The sequence below is a fragment of the Spea bombifrons genome, chromosome 11 (assembly GCF_027358695.1).
Source record: "Spea bombifrons isolate aSpeBom1 chromosome 11, aSpeBom1.2.pri, whole genome shotgun sequence".
NCBI classification, from domain to species: Eukaryota; Metazoa; Chordata; class Amphibia; order Anura; family Pelobatidae; genus Spea; species Spea bombifrons.
The window spans coordinates 28113299-28138258 of NC_071097.1; the positions used below are offsets into that span (position 1 = coordinate 28113299).

Here is a 24960-nt window from a genome sequence, read left to right on the forward strand (position 1 = left end):
TACAGACACGACTGAGCTTGGCTGAATGACCTTATCAGTACATACAAATCCGTGAATGAAGGATTGTTAGCAGCGGTTATTTTATACAGTTGGGAATAAGAGGAGAATCCGACATAAAGAACTGAGAAGGTGGTCTTAATCATTCTCTTTTCCTGTATATTTTTTTTTTTTTTTTTTTTTTTTTTAGAAATAGGTTCCATTGCCAACTTACTGTAGGTCCTACAAACTTTACATTGGTAAATAAATGCTGAGCACATATATTTTTAAGATATATTATATAATAATGTATCATATTTTACCCCTGCCATGGATAAGATGATATTCCAATTCTGAATCAACCTCTATTATAAAACTATTTTAATTTTTAAAAAATGATGGCTGATACCACCAAGTGCCGCATAAGCCATTGCTGCCCCTCCGATGCAGTGAGGGTCCCTGAATCTTAGGATCACCCCAATGCTTGTTGGTGAACAAGTAAAGCTGGCGATGCCATCGTCTTCTGATGGCTTCTGTAGTTTCTTTATTCACAGGCAAACACAAGGCGTTTGTAATAATTACTCAAACTCTAGGTTTTTAGGGGCCCTAGGCCAAAATATTTATCTGAGCTACGTTTTTAAAACACAATAAAAAGAATAATTTTGCACATCCTAAGGATTTTAATACTTATGATTATAAATGTATTGTTAAGAAAATTCATATATAGAGATGTAACTTCATGAGGAACCACATTTCTGTAATTCACTCTCTATCTTGCTCTAAGGGCCTCTTTTGGGGCCGCTAAACAGTTGTTGTGCGACGACTTGGTCCAAGATTCAGGCATTTATATTCAAAATTACCATGTTTCTAAAAATGCTGTGGTATCTTGTAGTGGACAAATGTTTAGCGGTCGACAGAGCAATACAAATGTTTACCATTATATCTGAAGAAGACACCACAGAGGTCTTGAAAGCTTACATGACTCCACATCTTACTGTAGACACAAGCCTACCAAAAGATATCACACACTTGAGCTAACTTTCCTGGAACCAATACGGCATTACTCATTCTTGTATTAAAAATACCGCCCTGAACTGTTTTTATTTATTCATTAAAAAAATACATTTTGGTATCAAAAACATATATACTTTCTCTATGAAAAGCTTTTTTTTTGACAGGTCAGCATTAACAAACGAGCAATCACTGTGTTACATAGAGTTACATAGTAATTGCAGACTGAAGTGCCTGTTTAGATCAACCATCTTAACGGTTCTTCATAAATGAATTGCGCTACTACTCTAACAAGATTTTCCTAGATCCTCGAGGGTACTTTAAGTTCATCCTGTGAGTTTTAAATACTTCTTGCGTACAAAGAAAGACTGTGTTTGTTCTTGATGTACTTCTTATTAACATGTTTTATTTTAGGAACTAGGATGAAATCTCACTAAACACATCAACCATTAATACCTGCCATTACAGCACTATACAAGACATTTTTCACAAACAGTTAATACTCGCAAAAAATACAAATATTTTCTGACACAATTCATCAACATGAATAACAAAAGTCAACTTAAGACCCAATGTATGTAGTTAGTATGACTTTAAAATGTTTACCTTTTTATTCCAGGAAACTTTGGAACATGAAGATAAAAACTCCAAAATCTAGGTAATAACCTTTACAGATTACTGAACTGATAATATGTAATTTTTTTATCTAATTTGTAAGTATATGTTGATAAGGTTGATTAGTTAGCAGCCTCTATAGACAATATCGGCAGGACACTCACCACACTGGTTTGATGTTCTAACTATTCTTTATCTTGTACAATTACATAAGCTATGGTGGGTAAAGGAAATCCCTTCCACTAAAATTTAGGGGTATGTAGAAGAATTATTAAACACTCATCTACAAACACAAGACAAGCCAGAAATCTCATGGTGCTGCCACAACCACAAGGGATTCTGGGTAGGCGCATACAAACAAGGCTAACAATTATCACCTTTGCCTCTATATCCACTTTATACATGGATCCCTTGAAAGTAATCGGCCACTGTACAGCACAGCCTTTAGACAAAACTCGTGTAAGAGATGCAATAGACAGATGCACAGACAGGTGGGTTGTCTTTAAGGGGACTCATCAGCATGAGGTTGTGATACTGGCTTAATAGTTGAGGCTTGGGGTAGCCAAGAAATACCATTACATAAGTTATGGTGCGTAAAGGTGATGGAAAACACTTCCACTTAAATGTAAGGGGTAGTAGAAGTATTATTAAACATCTCATCTACAGACACCTGGCAAGCCAGAAGGCTTGTTTATCCCTCAGAAATCTCATGGTGCTGCCACAACCACAAGGGATTCTGGGTAGGTGGGTGATAATTGTTGGACTTATTTGCATGCGCCTACCCAGAATCCTTTGTGGTTGTGGCAGCACCATGAGATTTCTGAGGGAACAACAAGCCTTCTGGCTTGTCTGGTGTCTGTAGATGAGTGTTTAATAATACTTCTACATGCCCCTTATCTTGTACAAGCTATACTTTAGGTTGTGGGTATGGCGTTTAATTATTGTTATAAATGGTATTTAATGAGGCTTTATCAGCAAAACAACTTTTCTAGAGCTAGTCTCAAATCTGGCTCTGGAATACTTTTATAATTATTTCTAGAAATGTTTTGACCTTTCTCAAGTTTAAATGCCTGGCGTGTTGCTAGAAGCAAATGCTTCCCTTGGTGCCAAAAGCCTAGAGGTGTTTAGAAGCAACCACAGACTTATCTTAAACACTTCAACAAAAAAAACCCACGTAAATAAACAAACTACGTCCGTTATAACTGAACATAGTCCATGAGCACATAAGTTACTTTCTAACCAAGCCATTAAAACCTGGAACACAAAAATTATACTCTGCTTATGTTTTTTTCGTAGGGTGAAAATATTAAGTCAAAAGAAAATGTACTGGATTCACAAAGTTTCCTGCTCAGGAACAGAGCCTCACCTAGCCAACTGCAACATCCAGATTTCCCCCAAAAAGTTTAAACCAGCCTGTAGGAATGGGATGCATGCGGTGGTAAAATGTGTTGCTGCCCCTCATCTCATCAAAAGGAATGAAAATAATTACAAGAAGGGTTTTAGGGCAATGGTAAGTAGGTTACAGGATTAAGAGCGAAGCATCCCAAAAACTGTAATCCAGACCAACAGAATTTCATGAGTTAGCCCCTGCATACTCTAGTGAACCTGGCATTATACGCTAAACAAGACACATTGAACGTGGGCCCAGCACATCTTTGTATTGTATGCTCCCTTTGTATTATATCTCAGTTTTATGAGGTATGCGTTGAAATCATATTTCTAGGAGGAATATATCCAAAGAAAAATAGAGGTTTGCCACTATTTATTTCTCCATGATTTCTTTTCCGTGGAAAATCAGAAATCCAGTTAATTCTTAATTTTGAGTATAGTTAATAAACTTTTCCAACCGAACAATTTCAACACTGGTGAAAACATACTGAACTGGCCCATTGTATCTTGGGGTTTCATAGAAACGTATTTCATTCAATAAGGCATTTAGAAGAATATTGCATTTTATTTGCACAGTTTGATGTAAAGGCCCGTTTTCTGCTGGTTGTTTTTTCCATTCGGGGCTGTACAACACAAACATTCTAAGATTCTTTCTAGAAAAAGAAGAACTGGTGGGGACAAAAGTGTCTCTCCTAAACTGTCTCTCCATTGGATGTGTACTACTTTGGGTCTCTGTTCATTCTAGGAGCCTCTGGTGAGACTGAGGGCAGGACCCCATGCTGGAGAGGGTAGGGTGGAAGTGTTAAAAAATGGGAAATGGGGGACTATTTGTGACGACAAATGGAACCTCCTATCAGCCGGTGTTGTCTGCCGAGAGTTGGGATATGGATCTGCTAAAGAGGCAGTCTTTGGAGCCCAGATGGGACAAGGCAAGTATCTATTGATTTAGAAATAATTTTGCATGTAATTATTACTCTGCCAACTGTAATTTACTAATTCAACAGAATGAAACGGAGTAAAGTAGGGGTGAAATCTTTGGGAGAACATAATTACAATAATAACATCGTACTTGTTAATGCAACCTAGTAATTATACAAGCAATAAAGTATTTGACTTGGCAAGAGGCGAGAAAAGCAGAAATTATTTGTTAAAATACTCTATGCAAATGTTAAAAAGAAAACCATTGGACTGAATAACACTTTTGTATTAGCTGCAGAGTTCCTTGCTTTGAAAAGATGTTTTTTATCATATCTTTTTTTTCAATTGCTAATTTATACCCTTGCTAAGAATAATTTACATATTAAAAAAACATTAAGTGCAGAAAGCATGTATTAGGTGTTAAATATCTGCTATTTTATACATTCTTTTGAAGAATCTGAGACCATTTAAAAATATCAGTTAAAGGCCTGCATCATCCTAATCGTTCCATTCTATTTCATTTAAAAATCGGTGATAATATGCCTGCATCTGCCTGTTGGTCTGGGTAAGATAGTTAGAAAGCCAAGTTTTCCACCAGTGCAAAAGTAAACCTTCTGCACGTTTCATAAAAATAGCACAGTCATCTTTTGATCCTTCCTAACTGTACGTGAGGCATTCATAAAAACGTCTGCAAAGTCTAATGCGTGTTCAGCTGCACCGGACATTTCGTTTGATTAAATAATGTTTATCTACTAGGTCTTGGCCCGATACATATGAATGAGGTGCTCTGCACAGGTCGAGAAAAATCCATCACAGAATGTAAGTTCAAAGAGGCAAACATATCAGGATGCCAACATGAAGAGGATGCAGCCGTGAAATGTAACATTCCTGAAATGGGTTATAGAAGCCAGGTGAGAATTGTGTTAAAGTAGGGGAAACGTGTGTAGTGTATGCTTGTGTACTTTGTCTACCTGAAATGTACTGTTTCCCCTGAAAATGTAAATATTTGTATGTACTGATGCTGAGACAGTAGGTTATTCATTTCCAAAGGATAAAACTTGTCTGCACGTTGCTTAAAACCCCCAAAAACATACTTATTTAATGATCATCCTGCTACTTTGGTTGTCTTTCCACTATCATAAGTCTTCAACATCCTCTTTCAGACAGTTGTGACAATATTTTTTTTTTACATATTTCCCTTTTGTAAGACATTTGAAGTTTCAGAGAGTAGAGTATGAAGCTCTCTGTCGAGCCTCTAGACACCTAGCCCTTCTATCATCTGGCACACCAAAATGTTCATCAGTCTTAACTTGACAATGACACATATTTTTATGATGTCATTGAATATGGTAAATATCTTTTAATGACATTTAAAGCAAAAACAAAATGACATCCAGAAATAACAGCTGAGGAGGGCCCTGCTCATAAGTAGCCTTTAGATGTAAAATGGTTGCAGTTCACAATTCCAGAGACAAACTAGAAAGCAAGGACAGATGTCTTAAGACAATGAAGAATTTTTTTGTTTAAATTATTTTATTTCAGTTGCGCTTGATTGGAGGAAGGTCAACCGAAGAGGGTATTGTGGAGGTTCTGGTGGAAAAGAAAGGCGTCAAGAAGTGGGGTGCCATATGTGGTGATCTATGGGGAATGAATGAAGCCATGGTGGTGTGTAGACAACTAGGATTTGGTTTTGCCAACCATGCTCTTCAGGTAAACACATAAGTTATAAGAGACAAAAAGAAAAACTTCTTATGTTCTGGAAAATACCACGTGTTTCAACATGTAACCAAAAAAACTAATATTTGTAGTTACCAAGGAAACTGGTGGATACATCATCATTTATTTTTCCTATTTTGACATTTTGTGATAAGACTAAAACATTATCATATTGAGTGGGGCGTTGGGGTGTAGAGTTTGTAAGAACCAGGATTTAATTTTAGCAACTTTTATTTAAATGTCATTTTAGGAATACGGAAACCAAGATAGTTACCTTAAACATCAATAACCAATAATGTTCCTGTATTAGATGCACAACAGAGTCTCTGTACATAGCATGATAGATCTAGTGAGAGATTAGTTCTAAAGTTATTTCACTTATGAAGGAAAAACAACATCTGAAAACTCAGGTTCCTGCACATAATGATTCACTGATTGGAAAAGTAAAGTTCTTTGTATAGACTGTGGTTTCTTTGTACACAATATTTGGAACTCCCATTCTGCAGGAGACGTGGTATTGGCAAGGAACGCCTGGTGCTGGGGATATAATGATGAGTGGTGTCCGATGTTCTGGCAGCGAGCTGTCAATTCAGGAATGCCGTCATCACAGCGTTGTCCACTGTCCGCGGGGTGGAGGACGTTATTCTGCTGGAGTTTCCTGCACTGAACGTAATGTTTACAATCATTCCATGGAATATCTCATAACTCACCTTTTCCCATAATCAACATCATTTCAGATATCTAAATATAAATGTATGGGTTTTCACATTCTCATAACAATATCTAAAAAAAAAAACCTTAGGTGAGGGTAATCAGGTGGCAAACATGTAGAAAAGGTTGAGTTATTGACAAAAGTTAGTGTAATATTAATGTTCTATTATGCCATGTTTCTATTTTATGTAAAGTTCTCATAGTTTCTTACTTTTAAATGATTATTGTGACTTCATAAATGTTTGTACATGCAATGTGAATCTTTCTTTGGCCTTAAGTCAACATGCATGGTATTTGTCTAGATGCCCCTGACCTCATTTTGAATGCCCAGCTGGTCCAGGAAACTGCTTACCTTGAAGACCGACCCCTCAACATGCTTGAGTGTGCTCACGAGGAGGAATGCCTCTCCAAGTCTGCAGATGACATGTCCTGGCCTTATGGACATCGTAGACTGCTGCGTTTCTCCTCACAAATCCACAATATCGGGAGGGCGGACTTTGTCCCAAGGAATGGAAGACACACGTGGGTCTGGCATGAATGTCACCGGTAAGACATTACAGAATTCACTTTAAACATAATATTGATACGGTAAATTTAATAATATTTAATATAATATGTAATTAATTCAGTGAATTGAAACCTCCCAACTCCCATGTTAGTGATTCAACCCCTAAATCACAGCACAAGTGAGGCTGGCAAACCAGAGGAGACTCCTGACAGAGTCAACTCTGTCATTGTGTGTAGGATGGGCGTTCATGGCTATATATATATATATATAGATATATATATATATATATATCTATATATATATATACAACCCTTGGTTATGCTATATAGGTGATTGTACGTGGGCTGAATTCCTCTATTTACCTCTTTAAAACTGGCTTCTTGAAGCCTCCAAGTAGATGAATATCTACCTTTTTCACTGAAACATAATGCCTTTTACTTATTTGATCTGATAAAGCTGGGGATTGTTAGCTTTAAAGGAAGATGTTACCAGTGGAAGGGTAAAGGACCAGACATCCCAACTGCATCTTCCTGGGGATTGAGAGGTCAATCAATGGACACAGCAGAGTAAGCTTCTGGAAGGCAGAAACAGGAGTTATGTGAAAGTGTCCTTTTTGCCAGCAGATAGAAATGTATAGTTCGGTATATAAATAATCACTGGTATCGGAGATATGACAGTTCTGATATTATATCTGTACAATGTGCCATGGGGTTCCATATCAGGCAATGTTTATGACCGGACCCATCCAGGATGGCATAAACTAGCGAGCTGCCACCCCCACCTCATGTGTGTAAGAGGGGGGAGATAAAGGGAGGTAACAAGCTAATTGGGGAGAGTCTGCGAGGCCAGAACATCGCACGAGACTGCCACAGAATTATACATTGGTATGGTGTGTCTGTATTCTCCCATTCCTGCTTATTTAGAACTGTTCTTTATCTAGTGATATTTTTGTATGTCTTCTTTTATATGCATTTTTGTATAAAAAGCACCGTGACCTTCTACTCAGATTAACTCATAAATGAATCAGTCTTTGAATTGAACTCCTAATTGATAGCCTTTTATACCACGTTACCAAGGTAATCGGATTATCGTAGCAAATCTATAACTAGATCGGGTTTTTCAACATAATTGGGAAATAGTATATTGGTGGTTACCGAAGTCTTAAATCCTACAAAATGACTTGGTGGTGGCAGCTTTTGGGATTTTGGGGTGACCAGTTTGGGTTAGTGGTGGTTGCTTCGTGCCCTACGGGGAAAGTGACGAACACACGGGAAGGCTGGTTGATATCAACCCTTTCACACCAACACTCCCAGGTAACAAGTTGGCTGATGGTCTGTCCATGAAACCATCACTGCCCTAGTAGCCTTCAGCCTATCTGTACTTTTTTAAACATTGTATATTTCTATGCTGTACGGCATTCGGCTAATCTCTTCAGAAGCTATTGGCTATTGCTTTGTGACTGACGCTGGGATACATTGAGCAGGTAGACGCATACCTTTTTATTTCCTTATACATTGTTTTAATTGCCGATAATAAGGGCAACAGCCTAATATCTGGTTTTGAGTTTCCTAGCCAGAGTTTGCCTTGGCTTTAGCCAGAATAGAATCAAAAAGAGATTTCGGACCAGAGGTCTTTCTTCCTCTTTTAAAATTGTACATTCTTTTTGTATTGATCTTTCATTTAAACATAAAAATGAATTGTCACAGGAGTCTTAAATTTGAATATGTAAAGTTAATATAAGAACTGATGTGTACTAAATACTTGGTATTCAACTGCTAAATATGACAAAAGCCACATTATGTTTTAAAAATGTATTTTAGTTTAATTTAGGCTGCCATATGGTTAATGTCCAAGGAGAATTGCATTTGTTTAGGATATGATGAATGAGAAACCAATTGGATTTTTTCCCACTTAGAGTCAATTATACATCCCGCTACAGCTAAAATTTAGATTATTAATTTAAAAGGAGAGTGCAGCTTTCTCTGATATGGCCTTATTTATGAAGAATAACCACGAATCTTACATAATGCCAACTCACTTAATGTTCATTAAATGTTGGCTAGAGTCATTCAATCAGTTTTATGGTACTAAGGCACTCAATGTTTTACGACAAGGATTGGCAGACCGTAAAATAGTTATTCAATCTAGGTCATTTTCAGGTTTTTTTTTAACCAAATGATTTGGTGCATGAAGTTATAAAAAAAACTCTCAATGCATGAAATTACAAAAACCACATATATACACCATATTTTAATTAAACAGTAGATAAAAGCTATTGAATTCATATATCACAGTTACAGTATATGTACGGTATAGGAATTCACTAAAATGCAACTTTTCCTGCATGCAATATTTTTGTTATATTATTGTGGTGTTATGCTAGTTGATGCAGAGTATGTACGTTTAAAATGAGTATTTTCATTGCCATTTATTACTTTTTAAATATTTATTGCAGGATTGGGTTTGATCATGTTTTCACAGAGGCATTGTTTTGGCAACGGTCAGGAAAATAGGGCACACAATAGGGTGACCGCATTGACCACGATTTCCATGAGTTTCGATATCTCACTTACATGTGGAGATCAGTAATATGTGATAATTTTGTGTGTCCTGGAAAACATGATCGATGCGGTCACCCTAGAGCATAGGCACGGAATGTCCCTATGTACAGAGCCACAAAGAACAGCCACCAGCCAAAAACGCAAGTGACTTCAAACTCTCCCATTGCTACATTGGTGTCCCAAGCTATCCTCACATATGTACAATACTGGAAAAAACCCTTAGGCAGCCTTTAGCTTGAATATTTTCTGGAATGCCTGATATACGTCAGTTTTTTGGAAAAATCAATTTACGCAGCAATATTGTGGGAAACATTCCTGAGATTTCTGAGAGGAAGGGCCTTTTAATGAATAAAAGCATCTGTGTTGTGAATAGATGACTTCATTCGTTATATCTAAAGTTTCAATGTCTCCATTGAAACACACTCCTGTAAACACGGCTATGTTTAATTAATGTCACATATATTCTTAAGCATATAAATTGCCTCCGGGTATAAATTATAAGGGAATCGTGTGTGCAGGCAGGAGCTCTCTACTGTGCCTTTTAGAGCGTTGTTGGAGATTTGGAATAAATGGTTGAAAATAGCACAGGGGTTGAATTAGTGTTTTTTCTTTTCATTTGGGATCTGAAGACTGACTAAAGAGCTCATGCTGAAAGGAAGAATAAAGAGTTGTGATAATGTCAGATGAGCTTCTTTTTAACAAGCCTTTTCTCACAGCAGTGGCTTGTCAGAGGCAGCAGGCAGCGACTTAAGAGCTCTGAAAGTGAAACTGATTTCTATAAGGAAAAAAAAAAGCTACCCTGTGCCTAGTGAAATACCAGAAAGAGTGCCGACTCTATACAAAAAAAGTAATATTTTGTGAAAAATAAAAACACTTGGGTACTTGCCATAGATGAGCTATAATGAGCTAACTACTGTCATTGTTGTTTCCCGGGAAACAATACTCTCAACCCACATACCATAGTTTTGTCTTATTAATTCCCACCTACAATCATGAATGAATGTGATCACAAATGTGTATATATATATATATATATATATATATATACATCAGACTTGTGCATTTGGATTCGTACGACTTTCAAAGTTACTGAATTTTACTTAGTTCCGCGATTTGTATGAAGCCATGGAAACAAGGCCAGAACCCCCATGAATGGGACAAAAACTAAGCAAAAAGCTCAGCATTTTCATCTGAAATACATGGGCCCACATTCACTCACACACTCTCCTTCTTGTTCACTCTCTCACACTTTCTGTTTCCCTACTTTCTCTTCTAACCACTTCTGCCAAACACTTCCGCATCTTCTTCATCTTCTATCTTTTATCTTCTCTTCTCTATTTTCTTCTTGTCTCTCTTCAAACTGCTGCCTTTCATCTTCTATCTTTGACCGCATCTCCATGGACATAACCTGGCAGGAACTTTTGAGAAAATGGCAGCCCTTGCAGTGACGTCCTCTCCCCAATTCTCCAATCTGGGGAGAAGACGTCACCGAAACAGTAAACGGCATCAGTCACAAACAGTAATGTATCCTGGCCTAGGCCGACTAGGATCATAAACTGGTTCACAACATGGCTCTTAATGCAGGGAAGGGGTCAATACAGATGGAGTCAATACACCTCTGTGTATATATATATATATATATATATACTGTATATACACTCAGTGATCTTAATGCACTTATCCCTTAAGAACTGAATGGCAGCCTTTTCTATGCATTCACAATCTGGCTTTGATTCAAGGTTTAAATACAGAAAACAGAATATGTTTATATCTTAGCAACACCCAATAATTACTGTGCGTTTCTGGACAAAAGAACAGTAATTATATATTTTTCCAAAGTATGCTTATAGCTTCACTAAAGGTCACTATGGCCAATAGCATGCATATTTCTTTGAATGTGTAATGATGTAAAGGATTAAGATAGTTAATTCTATTTGCAACATATAATGCCTTTATTCATATTGTTTAGGTTATTGTTGATCCCCTACCAAAAGTAAGACCATGGATACAAGTTTTTATTGTAATGTTCCTTTTCTTTTATTTCTACACAGACATTACCATAGCATTGAGGTTTTTACCCACTATGACCTCATGACCCACAATGGTTCCAAGGTTGCTGAAGGTCACAAAGCCAGTTTTTGCCTAGAAGACACAAATTGTGGAAAAGGTACCTTTCTGCTCCTGTTGTGTTTGAATAAAATGTTACAAATTGCTGTTGAAGTAGTAAAAGAAGCGCTTGTATTGACATTCGGTGTATAAACAGGGATACAAAGGCGCTACGAGTGTGCCAATTTTGGAGAGCAAGGAATTACAGTTGGATGTTGGGACACGTATCGACATGACATTGATTGTCAGTGGATAGATATCACAGACGTGGCTCCAGGAAATTACATATTCCAGGTAAGGGACATATTCTCTACTTAAAACTTAATTTATGATTATCTAGTTTTGATGGTCTAGAACATTTGTATATTGCATTTATAATTACATTTATAACAAATGCAGTTTACCGCGCATATACACTAATGCTCCTGCAGAATATCAATGGCTTGTCATGGGGTACTTGGTGACAATTACTTTTCCCTTAGAAACGTCTGTTGTTTAATTGGTACTATACAAACTCCCTGGTTACTAAAAAGAGATATGATCAGTATATCTATCCGAATACCAATATTTCTGCCTATGCTCGGACTGGGACAAAAAAATAGGCCCGGGCATTTAAGCCAGAGCAGCCCATTTTTATTTAAAACATCGGGGGTTTTTTTTTTTAAACTTTATTGAACATCCTCCATGTTAAATAAAGTTAAGCCCTGTGCGGCCGCACACCCGTAAGGTCGGCCCTGGTGGGGGCTTCCCGGCCCCTTAGAGTGGCGGACCCGGTCGCAGTTGCGGCGGCCTTAAGGGGCAGGTGCCCCTTATGCCCTGCGTTAATGAGGCCGCATAGGCCCAGTCAGTCCGGTCCTGACTGGGCCTATTTTAAGGTAGGAGCCTGGAGCTGCAGCTCCATCAGCCCCTAAGTCAATCCGGCCCTGCCGCGGCCCGGCCCACCGGGGAAATGCCCCGGTTAGACAGTTAACCTAGCAACGTAGGGGCTAACACTTAGTATAATAGTTTATGTAATCCTCCAAGGACATTATTTCCCTAACTAGTCATGTGATCTGTTTTCCTGCGCCACTATTGTCTGAAAGAAAAATCTAAGATCGACTCCTCATTGTAGCGAAACATTCTGTTTAGCAAAACAATTACATTTTCTCACAAACCAGTTATCTCATCTCTTAATAGCAGCCATCTGAAACGGAGGAGACAAATCTGGGTGTAGCACAGCAATATACATACAGCTCAGTACTTCTGCTAGGCGTATTTAACCAGTTCATTCTACCATTTTTGCACCAGATAGGTTAATTCTTCAGGCTTTTCATTCAGCAAATGAGACATCCATTATGGAGTGTGTTGTTCTAGTCCCATCTAGAAGCCACGGTTTTGCTCTTGAAAGAGCTTTATAAAGTTCCTAATTTAGCACTAAATCTTCTTTTATGGCTCAGAGACATGTCCTTATTTGTTTCGAGGATAGGTCAAATGAGTATGACAAAAACCTTATTTTATTAGCATTGACTCCTACACCACATCATTCTTTTTAAATCTATAGTCATTACCCAGAATGTCACTGAAGTTACAATTCATCTTGTTGCAGTTTGATGTATAACTAACACACAAGCCGAACACTGTATATGTTTACGTTCCGCGCGGCTCTCTCGTTTACAAGCTAATGCCTTCACTCAGAAAATCTCTTAAACCAAAAAAAAAGACGCAAGATTTGTCACTGAATAAACCTACTGTATTTGTTGGATATTTTATTGGTTCTTTAATTTCTCCTTCTGAAAGGTCATCATAAACCCAAAACTTGAAGTGGCGGAGTCCGATTTCCAAAACAATGTGATGAGATGCAGGTGTAAATATGACGGCCACCGTATCTGGCTACACAACTGCCACACAGGTAATTTTGGCAAACTTATCACAAACTCATTTATTAAACCACAAAGTAAACCCTCACTGCCATGTTCAAGTATAGATATGAAGAATGCTTCTCTGAAGGGTCATTTTGATGTTGAACATCTTATCTTGAAGTAGTCACTTAAATTATTTATGTACCAACTCAGCTTCTAAACCAGAAGTGGTACATAAATTGAACGATCACAAACCTGGGACCAAATGCATTGCAAGCGTTGTCATGTTCCTTAACTTGAGGAAACTCTTTGGCGTCTAATGAGTTTCCACCAAAGTGATCTTAGCTGTGAATCTATGAATTTCCAGGGGTATAGTAGATAATCTCCATGGTGGGTCAAGACTACTATACATGAAATCTGTTACATTTAAGATAGTGGCTTCTGTGGTTATAACCCGTCACAGCACAAATCAGGCACTTGGGTTATAGTCTTAGTTGTGAAGAAAAGGGTGATTGCTTTGTTTTTGTCGTTTGCCAGGTGATGCATACAGTGCAGACTTAGAAGACAGCTTTGAGAATCAGCAAAGACTCTTTAATAATCTGGTGTAGATGTGGATATGTTCCTGGGACACAGAAGATAAACCTCTAACAAACTATGGACCACTTTGGCTATTTGCCTTCCAATTTAAGACTTGTTCACAACACTACCAAATGCGGTGCTCTACCAGGTTTGACTTTGACATCATTGGATGACCAGTTTACTCAGATTTTCATAAAATAGTAATTGGAGGCTTGGATGCCTTCTAGAGATGTGTGTCATATTAGTCTCTCTCACCCAGCTCAATGATTTGCTGCCTTCATACTCAGGAAAGAGAAAACTGATCAAATGTGACATCATAGTTTAACATTGAGCTCACAGGACACCATGAACCCTGTAACACAGTCATACTACGTTAGTTATTTAAAAAAAAGAAAACACACATAAAGATTAACTGATAAATACATCTTATGGGGCAGATCAACTGATAACTAAACCATATTTAGAATAAATATATATATTTATTTATAGAGTTACATAACTAAACCGATAGGAAGCAATAGAGTAGAAGGGTTCCACACCTACCCCAAATATCTGCTGGACCGTTAGGGTTATGGAGCAGATATTGGTGGTAAGTTATGTATAAATATGGCAATTCCTAGGATTCTCAGTCTATGAATGTAACTATTTCATATAGATATTTTTTTTAACTATTTTATTTTTAGAATTATAGTTTTTAAACACAATTTACAAATACTACATACAGTATGTTTACTTATATTTATTATGAGGCCTATATAATAAGTGTAGACCATATCGGTATAGAACATTTTTGCTCTTAGGACTGGAACGGAATTTTACAGGGTTTATTTTAATCAAGAAATGGTGGTGACGGAAAGGTATTTGGTGCTGTAATTATAACACTTACATTTCTATTTTTGGTTCAATGGGAAGTATACTTTTATTTCTAAAACATGTGCTATCAAGCTACTAGCAATGTCTGTTTACATAAAGTTAAAGGGCAGTTTACAAAAGTCATATTGACGCTAAATAAAGTCTTTTAAAATAATAAAAAATAAAACAGTTTTAACAAAAAATAAGACAAACTGAGCTGGAACATCCATTGTTGGTCTTCAGAAAGGACTGACTCCTTTGTGAATAAGAACGCTGGAGGTTCCAGCTCTTTTTGTAATAATATCAAACAAGACATGAAGACACAGAATAAGATGTTCAGTTAAACTTTTTGATGTACTGCAGAATCACATGGAAATTCTAGAAGTTCTTTGTATAGACATCTCATTACGATTTCCCTTCTTTCCACTGGAAAGCCGTGCAGCAAGGAGAAGTCAACCAGAAGATCTTCACCTTTTTAACTGCAACCATACGCATGCCTGGCTTGCCCTAAGACTCTCTATAAATCATGGCAGTTCAGAATAGCTGAGGAGTTTAGTGCCACTGTGGGATTTATTCACTAAAGCAGGATAATTTGTGGTTTTAAAAATGAGAAGTTACCATGAGTAGTACAGAAGTACATTTGTCATACAGACATTACGATCGGGGTACAATAGCTATGAATACATTAGGAAATGAGGTTGCTGACCCATAGTGCTTACACTCTGACTTAAATCCATGTCATAATATAGAATGAGCTCAGTAGCTTTAACCAGATCTTTCCCACTTTAGTGAATAAACCCCCAGTGATAACGGAGGAGACCAGAACTCAAGAACAAATACTTAAAGCACATTTAAAGGGAATTCCCACAATATTGTTGTAACTAGTATGAGATTAAAAATATGTTTTCTAAAATATAGCGCCTTTGAGTCCTTATAATACTGCTGGTGGGAAACAATAGAGTGGCTCAGTCTGAATCACCCACTCAACCCTCTCACTAATGGAAGAATGGAGTTGATTAGCATTGCCGTGGTAAATAAACTCAAAACAGGAGCCTCCAGGCCTACAGATAAAATCCATTTATTGGAACAAAATGAGATAAAAACAGTTATTTTTAGTCAATGCTGACCTACATTACTGTATACAGCACTGGGTTCTATGCTCAAAGAGGAAACTTTTTTTGCATGGGACCTCAAAGCATTGCCAGAATACAATTATTATTATTATTAGATAATCTAGTGATGATGGCTAATGGTCTGTTCATAGCCAAGTGGCATCCAGGTTAATTTTAACTCAGTAGTGACTTAGGACCACCTTTGCGTGTTAGTAGCCCCCTGCTCCAGGATTGCACATTCACATCTCATTTTTTTATTATAATCTATAAAACAACATATTCAACAACGTTTTACTTTTTTTTGTCTAGAAAAAGTATTGTGAAGCACAGAATTCAAGATCTCCTGTTTCTTGCTTAGATGTAGCCTACAATCATTGAATCAATGTCAATTTTAGAACAGGTTTGTTTCCGACATCCTTGGTGCGAAGCGTTGTGGTTGCATTCGTCACCTTGTGAACGCTGCTATTTCTATTTTGCTGAATCACGCTGCTTGATTTGCAGATAATGAGACCGAGTCCACAGAAAAACAGCGAGGCACGAAGCAGCTAGTTCCGGGTGACCACGCTGCACATTAACCTCCTTCCTTGTGTTTTAGGAGAGGAGAAACAGATTTGCGTTATAAACACGCATTCAATCACTCACGCTAACACATGTATCAGCTGCAGAACAATTCATTGTTGGTAACCTGTGTGTGTTCTGTGTGCTTCAAGCATTGAAAGTAAAGTGACAAAGGAGTGTTGTATAAAGATGAAACTCTTTTATACGAAACGCTACCGCTTTTGACATAAAAACAATGACTTTGAGGTGACATTATTTGATTTGTTGGACGCACTTCTCCTATTATAGGAATATATGATGTTTTTGACCATCAACCTCTTCATGGTCTATTCAATACCATTCCTTAAATCAGAGTACGCGACTAGAAAAAGGCCACCGCAGCCACGTCCGCTAATGCGGAGTATAAATCAGGATAGTGAATACGGGGACAGCGACAAAAATATAATAGGGTTTCAATCAAGCTGAGGTCCAACGAGCAGCTGAACGCTCTAGAAATCACAGGATACGCTCGGTGTGGGTGGCCAAATATCCTAGTTTGGGGAGGGGAGCCTCTTCAGAAAAGACGCAGTTTGTTCAGATGACCTCAGGGTTTTTATTAGTTTTTGGCAATAGCCGGAGGATTATCGGGTCTTCGTAAACAGTTCTGATTATCATCTCAACTCTAAGGGCTCTTTGGCAAGTTCCAATTACTAAATTGGTTCTGGTGAGTTCTCCAACTAAGCGACAGGGTTTAATTATTGTTAACGATGAATTTGCGGAGTGTTTAGGTGCTATGCTGTAGGTGCTATGCAATAATTGAACACAGATGTAATGTCGGTCTCTCTTGTGCAAAAGAGATCCTAACCCTAACTGTGCCCTTTCATGTTGGCACTGATGATATCTGCTGCTAATCGGAATGTTATTATTTACCAGGCCTGCACTTATAATTAAGCACTGTGGCTTAAAATGTGTTACGCCAGGAGCCACCCAGTCTTCATAGATAAACGTTGTGATTTTTAATAAATTTGTAACGTTTTGCAATCTTCCCCTGTTAATGTCATGATACCCAAAAACGTCATGATTCTCCAAAACTAGAACCTTGTCATATAATTCCACAGTACACATGCTCCACAACATGACCAATTACACACATGCGCAACGACAAGTCCCAAAACACCGTCATTTAGATCCAACTAGGTATATACATGATAAAAGTCAACACTCAACGGTTTTGGGGGGGGCACTTTGGGGGCGATGCCAACGTTCCAAAGTCGGATAATTACCAGGCAGATAAAAAAATATACATATAGGCGATGATTACAAGTATGCAAGACAGAAGGAAATAATAACCCACTGTTCCGGACCATTTGTTTCAATTTTGCGTTCACTACAGCAATGTATTTGCACATATTACAATGACAAATGTTTACTTGTGTTATAGAGGAAAGCGGTATTTATTAATTGTAGTAAAAAAGATTCTATTTCCCTCGTTTTGCGCTACTGCCCGATCTATATTTAACCATCTTTCCGGTGATTCAATTAGAAAACTATTTTTTACTATTAATCTAACATTAATACATTTTTTATACGGATTAAATCAGTTGATTAAGGTAGCCGTGTGGTCAGAATGTCTCTTGAGAGTGGATCTTCAGTGGACCGCTTATTATTTACTGCTTTTTTAAAATACTTTATTGGCTCTTTTCTGGCACTTTTGAAACATGTCATTTTATCTGTTTTCTACCTGTAAAAACCGATGTTTAAATAAAGGTTTAGTGTTTAAAAATCTAAATGTGTTTGTAATATAAACATATAAAAAGGTAAGAAAATCAAAGCTACAGAAAATATCTCTGTGCTTAACGATCTTAACTAGTTGTGTTTTTTCCCCCCAAATCTTCGTAACTTTTGTGGGTGGAAAGTAAATACCCAGTGGTCAAAATTTCTCCAGAGAAAGAGCTAGACTCATCAACGGGGTTTATTCACTAAACCAGGAGAGTTGCAATTACAACATCATTATGAAGGGCCCAGACTGGCAAGTTTTTTTCCAGCAAGAAAAGGGTGTGCTGGCCCAGTATAATGTATAATTCAATATGTAAGAAAACTCCTGTAGCTGGAGTTGGATCTTCATAATGTATAGTGATGTCAAGGAGCTGGAACACAACTCTCCTGCGCACTCTCCCTTTAGTGAATCCATTTGTAGAAAAATATGTTAATCTCTTAATTTACTAGGTTTATAAGATGTATAAGGATCTACATAGGACATAATGTCATAATCATTCCATAATCACCAAGCAAGCATGTCAACTTTTGTACTGGAGCTGAGGAGAATGAGTAGGTGATTCTAACTGCATCTGGCACCCGGCCCTGTAGGCAGACTGGGGTTTATTCACTAAGCGAGATTTGGTATGTGAGTTGCAATTTTAAGTTACTGACTTCCATACCTCAGAACTTTTGGCCTTCGACTACCCAGAGCCTACCCAGGTGTACCTAATACAGTGGCCAGTGAGTGTATGCATTATACAGGGCCAGCTCAGCTTGCCTTGCAGGAGAAACTTGAGAGGGTTACCCCTTCATAATTAAGGGTAAAGTCAATGGTTTTAAAGCGCGCACTCCTACCTTAGTGAATTAACTTCATTGATCACACCTGGATTCTAAACTATGGCTAGAGGTTTTTTTGGGGTCACAACCAGTGGTTTCCTTTAATTTGGTGTCTCTCCGGGATATCAAGCAGCACAGTAACGGATTCTATTACCCGATATATTTAGCAGCAGCTGTTGCGCTGCCCTCCATGGTTGGCAAGAGACCTTACACGGTGCCAAACTTCTTAAAATAATGCCAGCTCAGGGGGTGATCACCATCTGCGAGTCTGCTGCAAAATATGAAATGCAGGGCTCATGATCCATATAAATGTATTGTGCCTTTTTTCAGGGGCCAACATATGCATAGAAGATGCAAATGACTTTGGGATTTATTCACAAAAGAGGGATTTGTCACGATTGCTGACATTTCCGTCCTGAATTCACTTTACATTATGAAGGGCCAACACCTATGAGCTTCTGCGGGCCGGTGATTAAAGCGGGCGCTAGCACTTTAAGGCCAGCAGATGTTGAATGATATACATGCAGCCATCTGCTGGGTATTCACAGCCACAGCCTAAGGACTTGTGTATCCAGCTGGGGGCCACACACAGTGGGCCCGGAAGTGCCATATGAGGGGCAGTAAATGTTAGTGACCTGTGCCCACGAGCGTTTGCCAGGTGGCCAGTCATGGTCTGGAGCTTCTCCAAGACTAGCCCTGTATAAAGCATATTAAAATCACGGCGGTTTCTTTAAAGTCACCCTACTGAATGAACTATACACCATGCAGGGTCAGCTTCTTTGCCAGGGGTGGCCCTTTACGATGCATATTGAATTCAGGGCATTGAAACTATAACTTTTCTGCCAACTCCCACTTCAGCCAATAAACCCTGTATCCTATTTCATGAGCGTGTGGCTGACAAGCACGTACGATACCAATTCTGTGCCCTGTAAACTGAATTCTTCTACTTTCACAGAACCACTTAAATAAATGGAGGGGTTAAACAAAGTACAGGAAGCAATAAATGCCCGAACAAGAGGCCACAGCCTAGGCCAATACCGCAAAAACTTTCATTATTATCCTTAAATATTTTAGCTTTTATTTTTCATTATTTTTTTTCTCTCGAATGCACCATTTAGTCCAGAAACGCTTTATGTTCCGAATAAATGCAAAAATACAGAGCGTCGCGTCTACACCCCGGAGCGCAGACATTTATGCAATCATACGTGAACGGATCACACACGTGCTTGCACGGCACAAATGGATATTCATTCACAGGCTACATTCACACACAAGGCATGCATTCATACACGGGCTGATACGTGCGCACTGCTGCGAGAAGCTATGTACGTTGAAAGATCATTTTAAGGGCTAGCTTATCTTATTTTATTTTGGGAACCAGAGGGGAAAGCAGCACAGAAATTATATAGAGAAAAATTTTTACGACTTGGATCATGGAATTTGTCAAAAAAAATGACAACTGTAGCTTTATCCGGGTATTACAAGTTCTCTCTAGGCAGCTCCATTCATGTAATAGGAAGCCGGTCGCCATGCGCGAGGCAGGTAGTATTTCAAAGTACAGACTGTACCAAAGCAGCCTTAACTAAACATTTATCCAGCAATGATTTTAAGAGTCACTTCTCGGCCAGCGTGTGATCCGGGGCAGGGAAATGTGCGGACCCTCAGAGTAAGGAATGTATTAGCTCATGCGTAGCTCAAGCATATAGAAACACAGAATTTGGAAGCAGATAAGACCATTTTGGGCCATCTAGTCTTCCAGTATTCCTAATCCTGTGTTAACCTCTACCACTTCTGCTGGAAGGCTGTTCTACTTATCCACCACCCTCTCAGAAGATATTATTTTTTAATTCTCTAAAAGCAGGATCAAAGAATATAAAATCTCTCTTCACCCCACACAGTATTCTTAATAATAAGACGATGTATGCACATAACAAGTATATACGTTATAAACCTGGCCTTACTCAAGGAATGCTACCAAGGCAAGGGCTCTAGGAGAGTTTGTGTCTATATTATATCAGAAACCATTATATTTCTTAAACTAAAAAATCTCAACATGCCCAGCAAGAGGTTGGCTAAGCATGATGGGAGTCCAACAACCAGAGAAACGTACATTCAATCCCTACAGTCCCTACGCTGTTTATATCAGAGAAATACACTATTCTCTCAGTGATGTGATTTAAAGGGACACTCCAGCCATCGTATACACTAACACCTATAATAGCGGAGTGGTCCCTTTAAATTTGGGTCCAGCTTGCAAATGCTTTGGGGGGGGGTTACCCCCTCTTCCAGGTTTGAGGAATACATGTTTAAATACAAAGTACTTTAATATACACTTCCGTATACGCATTCTGCCTGTGGTCCCGGAGTGTCCCTTTAAGTGATAGCAATTGCAATTGAATAAGAAAGAAGAAAAACAAAATAATAGACACGACTTGGCCAGCTTGGATATGACCTATACAAACACCATTAACAAAAAGTCTGTTATTAATGAAAATGTCTGTTCATGTGGGGTTATATAAATACCCAGCCAGCTGTATCGCCGCCTCATTTGTACTCCGAACACTGCATGCGCAGGCTGCACATTACAGCAAAGGAGCAACCCATTCATTTGTATAACCGTCCTGCTAATAATTTGCAGAGAAACTATAATAGAGTAGAAACAAGCTAATTTAGCAATATCCGCTAATGAAAAAAAATAAAAATTTGCATGGTTGTATCGGGGGGAGGGGGGGGGAATGTCTAAAACAACACGGGTAATATGTTTCCATCCACGCCGGGCAAGAGGCAGAATAAGGAACATGTTGATTTGGGCAGCTGTTCAGTTGTGCTTTAGTCTCAGGGAGGATTAATGGAAAGGCAAACCAAATAATTGGCAGAAAACACAGTTTGTAGAAGGAAAGCAGTCCACCGCATCCCAGACAGAAGGTGAACATTTTCGATTTCTTCTTGAATATTTTAGATGACCTGCATTCCTGAAACATCCCAGCAGCTCCAGAAGCCAATTCAATACAGAAGCCCTTTTAACATAAAAGTTACACCTTTAGAGAGCCTAAAATTCCTTCTCCCGTCTTTGCTTTTTTAAGTTGGGCTAAAAATCAATCAAATATTCTAGTTACGAATTAAATTACCTTCCCACGGACCTGGAATTATTATTTATTGTTTTATATAGCGCCATCATATTCCGCAGCGCTGTACAATGCGTAAAGAGGACATAATCATTTGACTTACAGAAACCGTATTAAATGGGACGCGTTTCCATTAGTAGTCAGGTAGAGGAAAGTAAGTCACTGAACTGATCTTTGTGAACCATAAATAACAAGGATATTATCTTTTCATTAGAATAATGATAAATTACATTTATTTATAGAGTGTCACTAGATTCCATAGTTGTAGCAATACTGTTGGAACCAGATCTTAACCCTTTATATCAGGTCTGCCCTCCACCTGTGAGGTTATAATGCTCATCAGACAGTTTCAGAGGCTAGGAATTGGGATACGTTAACCCAACGGCGGATGGAGGCAGCCGACAACCCTGTATTAAAGGCACACTCCAGACCTCATATGCACTTTAATGCATGATGATGGTGCAGTGTTTCCTTATAATTAACATTTTCTTCAATTCAAATATATGAAAGGATTCCTCGGAAATATGTGTACATGCGCGATCTGCTGATCTCCCCAACTTCTTTCTCTTGTAGGAGATACATTAGGCAGAGGGCATCACCCAGCTCACCAGCGGGCACATGCGAGGTACTCATATGCATCTTCCTGGGAGACAATCCTGAACTCAATGCAGTATTTCAAATTAAATTAGACACTCACCACCCATTAAAAAATAATCTGAATTTGCAGGGATCCCAATCCTGTGAAAAATTCAGCAAAAGGACTCAGAATTTAGGTTGTCAGGACGAATCCAGTTTTCAAATTTAGAAACTACTCACAAGGCTGGAACCGATTGGGAATAAAAGTTCATCTTTATTGGTAATAGATCAATAATATCATGGCAGTATCAAGGTTAACCAAATGTCTCAACAACAGCAGCAAAACGGTCACCCGCACCCCTGACGCGTTTTGTCCGTATATATATATAAGGTAACACTTAGCTTCCTACATTAAATTTTTTTGTAATTCAAATACATGGAAGGATTCCTCGGAATCTGTACTCATTTGCCTTGCAGTAGATACATTAGACATCTCCAGTTCACCAGTGGGCATACGCAAGGTACTCACCTACAGCCAGCTCCAGCTCATAGGGGATTTCCAGGGATTCTAACGAGACGCCTCGGGCACTTACCTACCACTGACTGGGTTCTGTAAGAGCGCAGAGGGGGCATTAAGATTCAGCATGTTCACAAATATTTACTAAGTGTTCAGCATGGTGAAGTTGTTTGAGGACTTTGAAGACTACCTAACAAAAAAGCCAGTTTACGTAATAGCCACAAATCTAAAATATATTTATTCATCTTAAAGATACAGAACATAAACGTAATCTCAACATTACAACTGCTCGTCCCTTCTGGTGGTAAACGGACCAAGAACAATTTGCACAAATTTTTAGTTTCCTGCCCTCCTGGGTAGTTCACTAGGAGGCAATGTCTACAGAGAAGCGAACGAAGAAAGAAGACACAAGGAGCAGAGGAAAAAGGCAGATGCAAGAGGAGAAGCAGAGATGGAGACAGGGACATGGAAGCAGTCAGCGGAGAAGGTAGGGACACATTGACAGAGTGTGAGTGAGGTGAATAAAAGTGTGAGAGAGCGTGAGTGGAAGTGTGAATGTGTAAGTAAGAGTGAAAGAACCTCTTAGCTTCGATTTCAATTATTTCAGTCCCTCCTTGTTTTGGGAGATTTCCACAAATTAATGAAATTGGTAAATCACGTTAAAATTGAAGCAGACCTATAGATTTGCATTATTATTCTGCCCCAGACTGCCACTAGAAAATAAACTGGAAAACTGTTTAAACTCTGAACCCGCAACCATATTCATTTGGCTTCTAAAAACAATGACAGAATTATCTGTCAGCAGCTTCAACGTAGCACAGACCACCCCGGCAACCTCAGGGATTAATAATCTCCGACAATAAAATCGAGTGTTTAAAGAGAAATTGTACTGATTATAAGCAGAGCAGGAAACTCACTGAGGAGGATTAATTATATCAGCTCCACTTCAGACTCTGGAATTAACATAGATCAGAACATTTCTGAGAGCACATCCCGCTGTCAGATGTAGGTTGAGGGTAAATTCACTGAAAATTGCAACCAATCTATTTTAACTTTAAAAAGCGGTTGGAGAACACTTGAAATTGCTCTGAAAAGTTACAAGATGAAAGGAACAGTAGGAGCATCACAGACCGACAGTTATGATCATAGAGATCGCACCGTACTACGTAACTTTAACATAAGTCTATATGGTTAGCTTCTGACCCTAGGTGCCCGAGGTATCGCCGCTAAAACAACCAGCCTATCTACTGCGAGAACAGATAACACAGATAACCCGATCCTGTGTAAAGCCAGTAACACCACCAACGTATCCATGGCAGGAATACCAACGCCAGGAACCAACCTGTCTTACGTTTACAGTTGACAAGAAATCGTTTACCAGCTGCAATGGTGCCTGATATCTCCTATTCTGACCCCTTTGTGCCCCAGACGACAATTGTCTCTCATTTACCAATATTTTATCCTTTCCCTTCCACGTAGAATATTCTGTGCTTTCATAACTACTTGAGAAGCAAAGAGGAGCAACATCTGAGGATTTCAGACAGTAGAACAGATGAATCATCTGTCAGATCCTTTCAAGAGGTTTTTTCGGGGGTTCAGCGCAAGTTCTTGGTCATTGGTCTTTTTTCAATCTAAAATGACTAAGTCCATCAAGGTCATGCTCTCTACTTATCCTTCCTGCTTTTGATACAAAAAGACAATAACCCCCGCCCCCCAAT

At 38.6% G+C, this 24960-nt stretch overlaps 1 protein-coding gene across 1 annotated transcript in view; it reads left to right on the plus strand.

Annotated features, from left to right (window-relative positions):
* LOXL4 (lysyl oxidase like 4) overlaps positions 1 to 14313 on the plus strand; it is a 29546-nt gene extending 15233 nt beyond the window's left edge. Inside the window, exons 5-15 of the mRNA XM_053451098.1 lie at positions 1607 to 1645; positions 2899 to 3112; positions 3737 to 3920; positions 4666 to 4820; positions 5452 to 5619; positions 6132 to 6294; positions 6639 to 6882; positions 11457 to 11572; positions 11669 to 11805; positions 13288 to 13399; positions 13887 to 14313. Of these exons, the coding sequence (XP_053307073.1) occupies positions 1607 to 1645; positions 2899 to 3112; positions 3737 to 3920; positions 4666 to 4820; positions 5452 to 5619; positions 6132 to 6294; positions 6639 to 6882; positions 11457 to 11572; positions 11669 to 11805; positions 13288 to 13399; positions 13887 to 13957 (1603 nt within the window). The 3' untranslated portion in view covers positions 13958 to 14313. The remainder of the gene's footprint in view (positions 1 to 1606; positions 1646 to 2898; positions 3113 to 3736; positions 3921 to 4665; positions 4821 to 5451; positions 5620 to 6131; positions 6295 to 6638; positions 6883 to 11456; positions 11573 to 11668; positions 11806 to 13287; positions 13400 to 13886) is intronic.
* The last annotated feature ends 10647 nt before the right edge of the window (positions 14314 to 24960 follow it).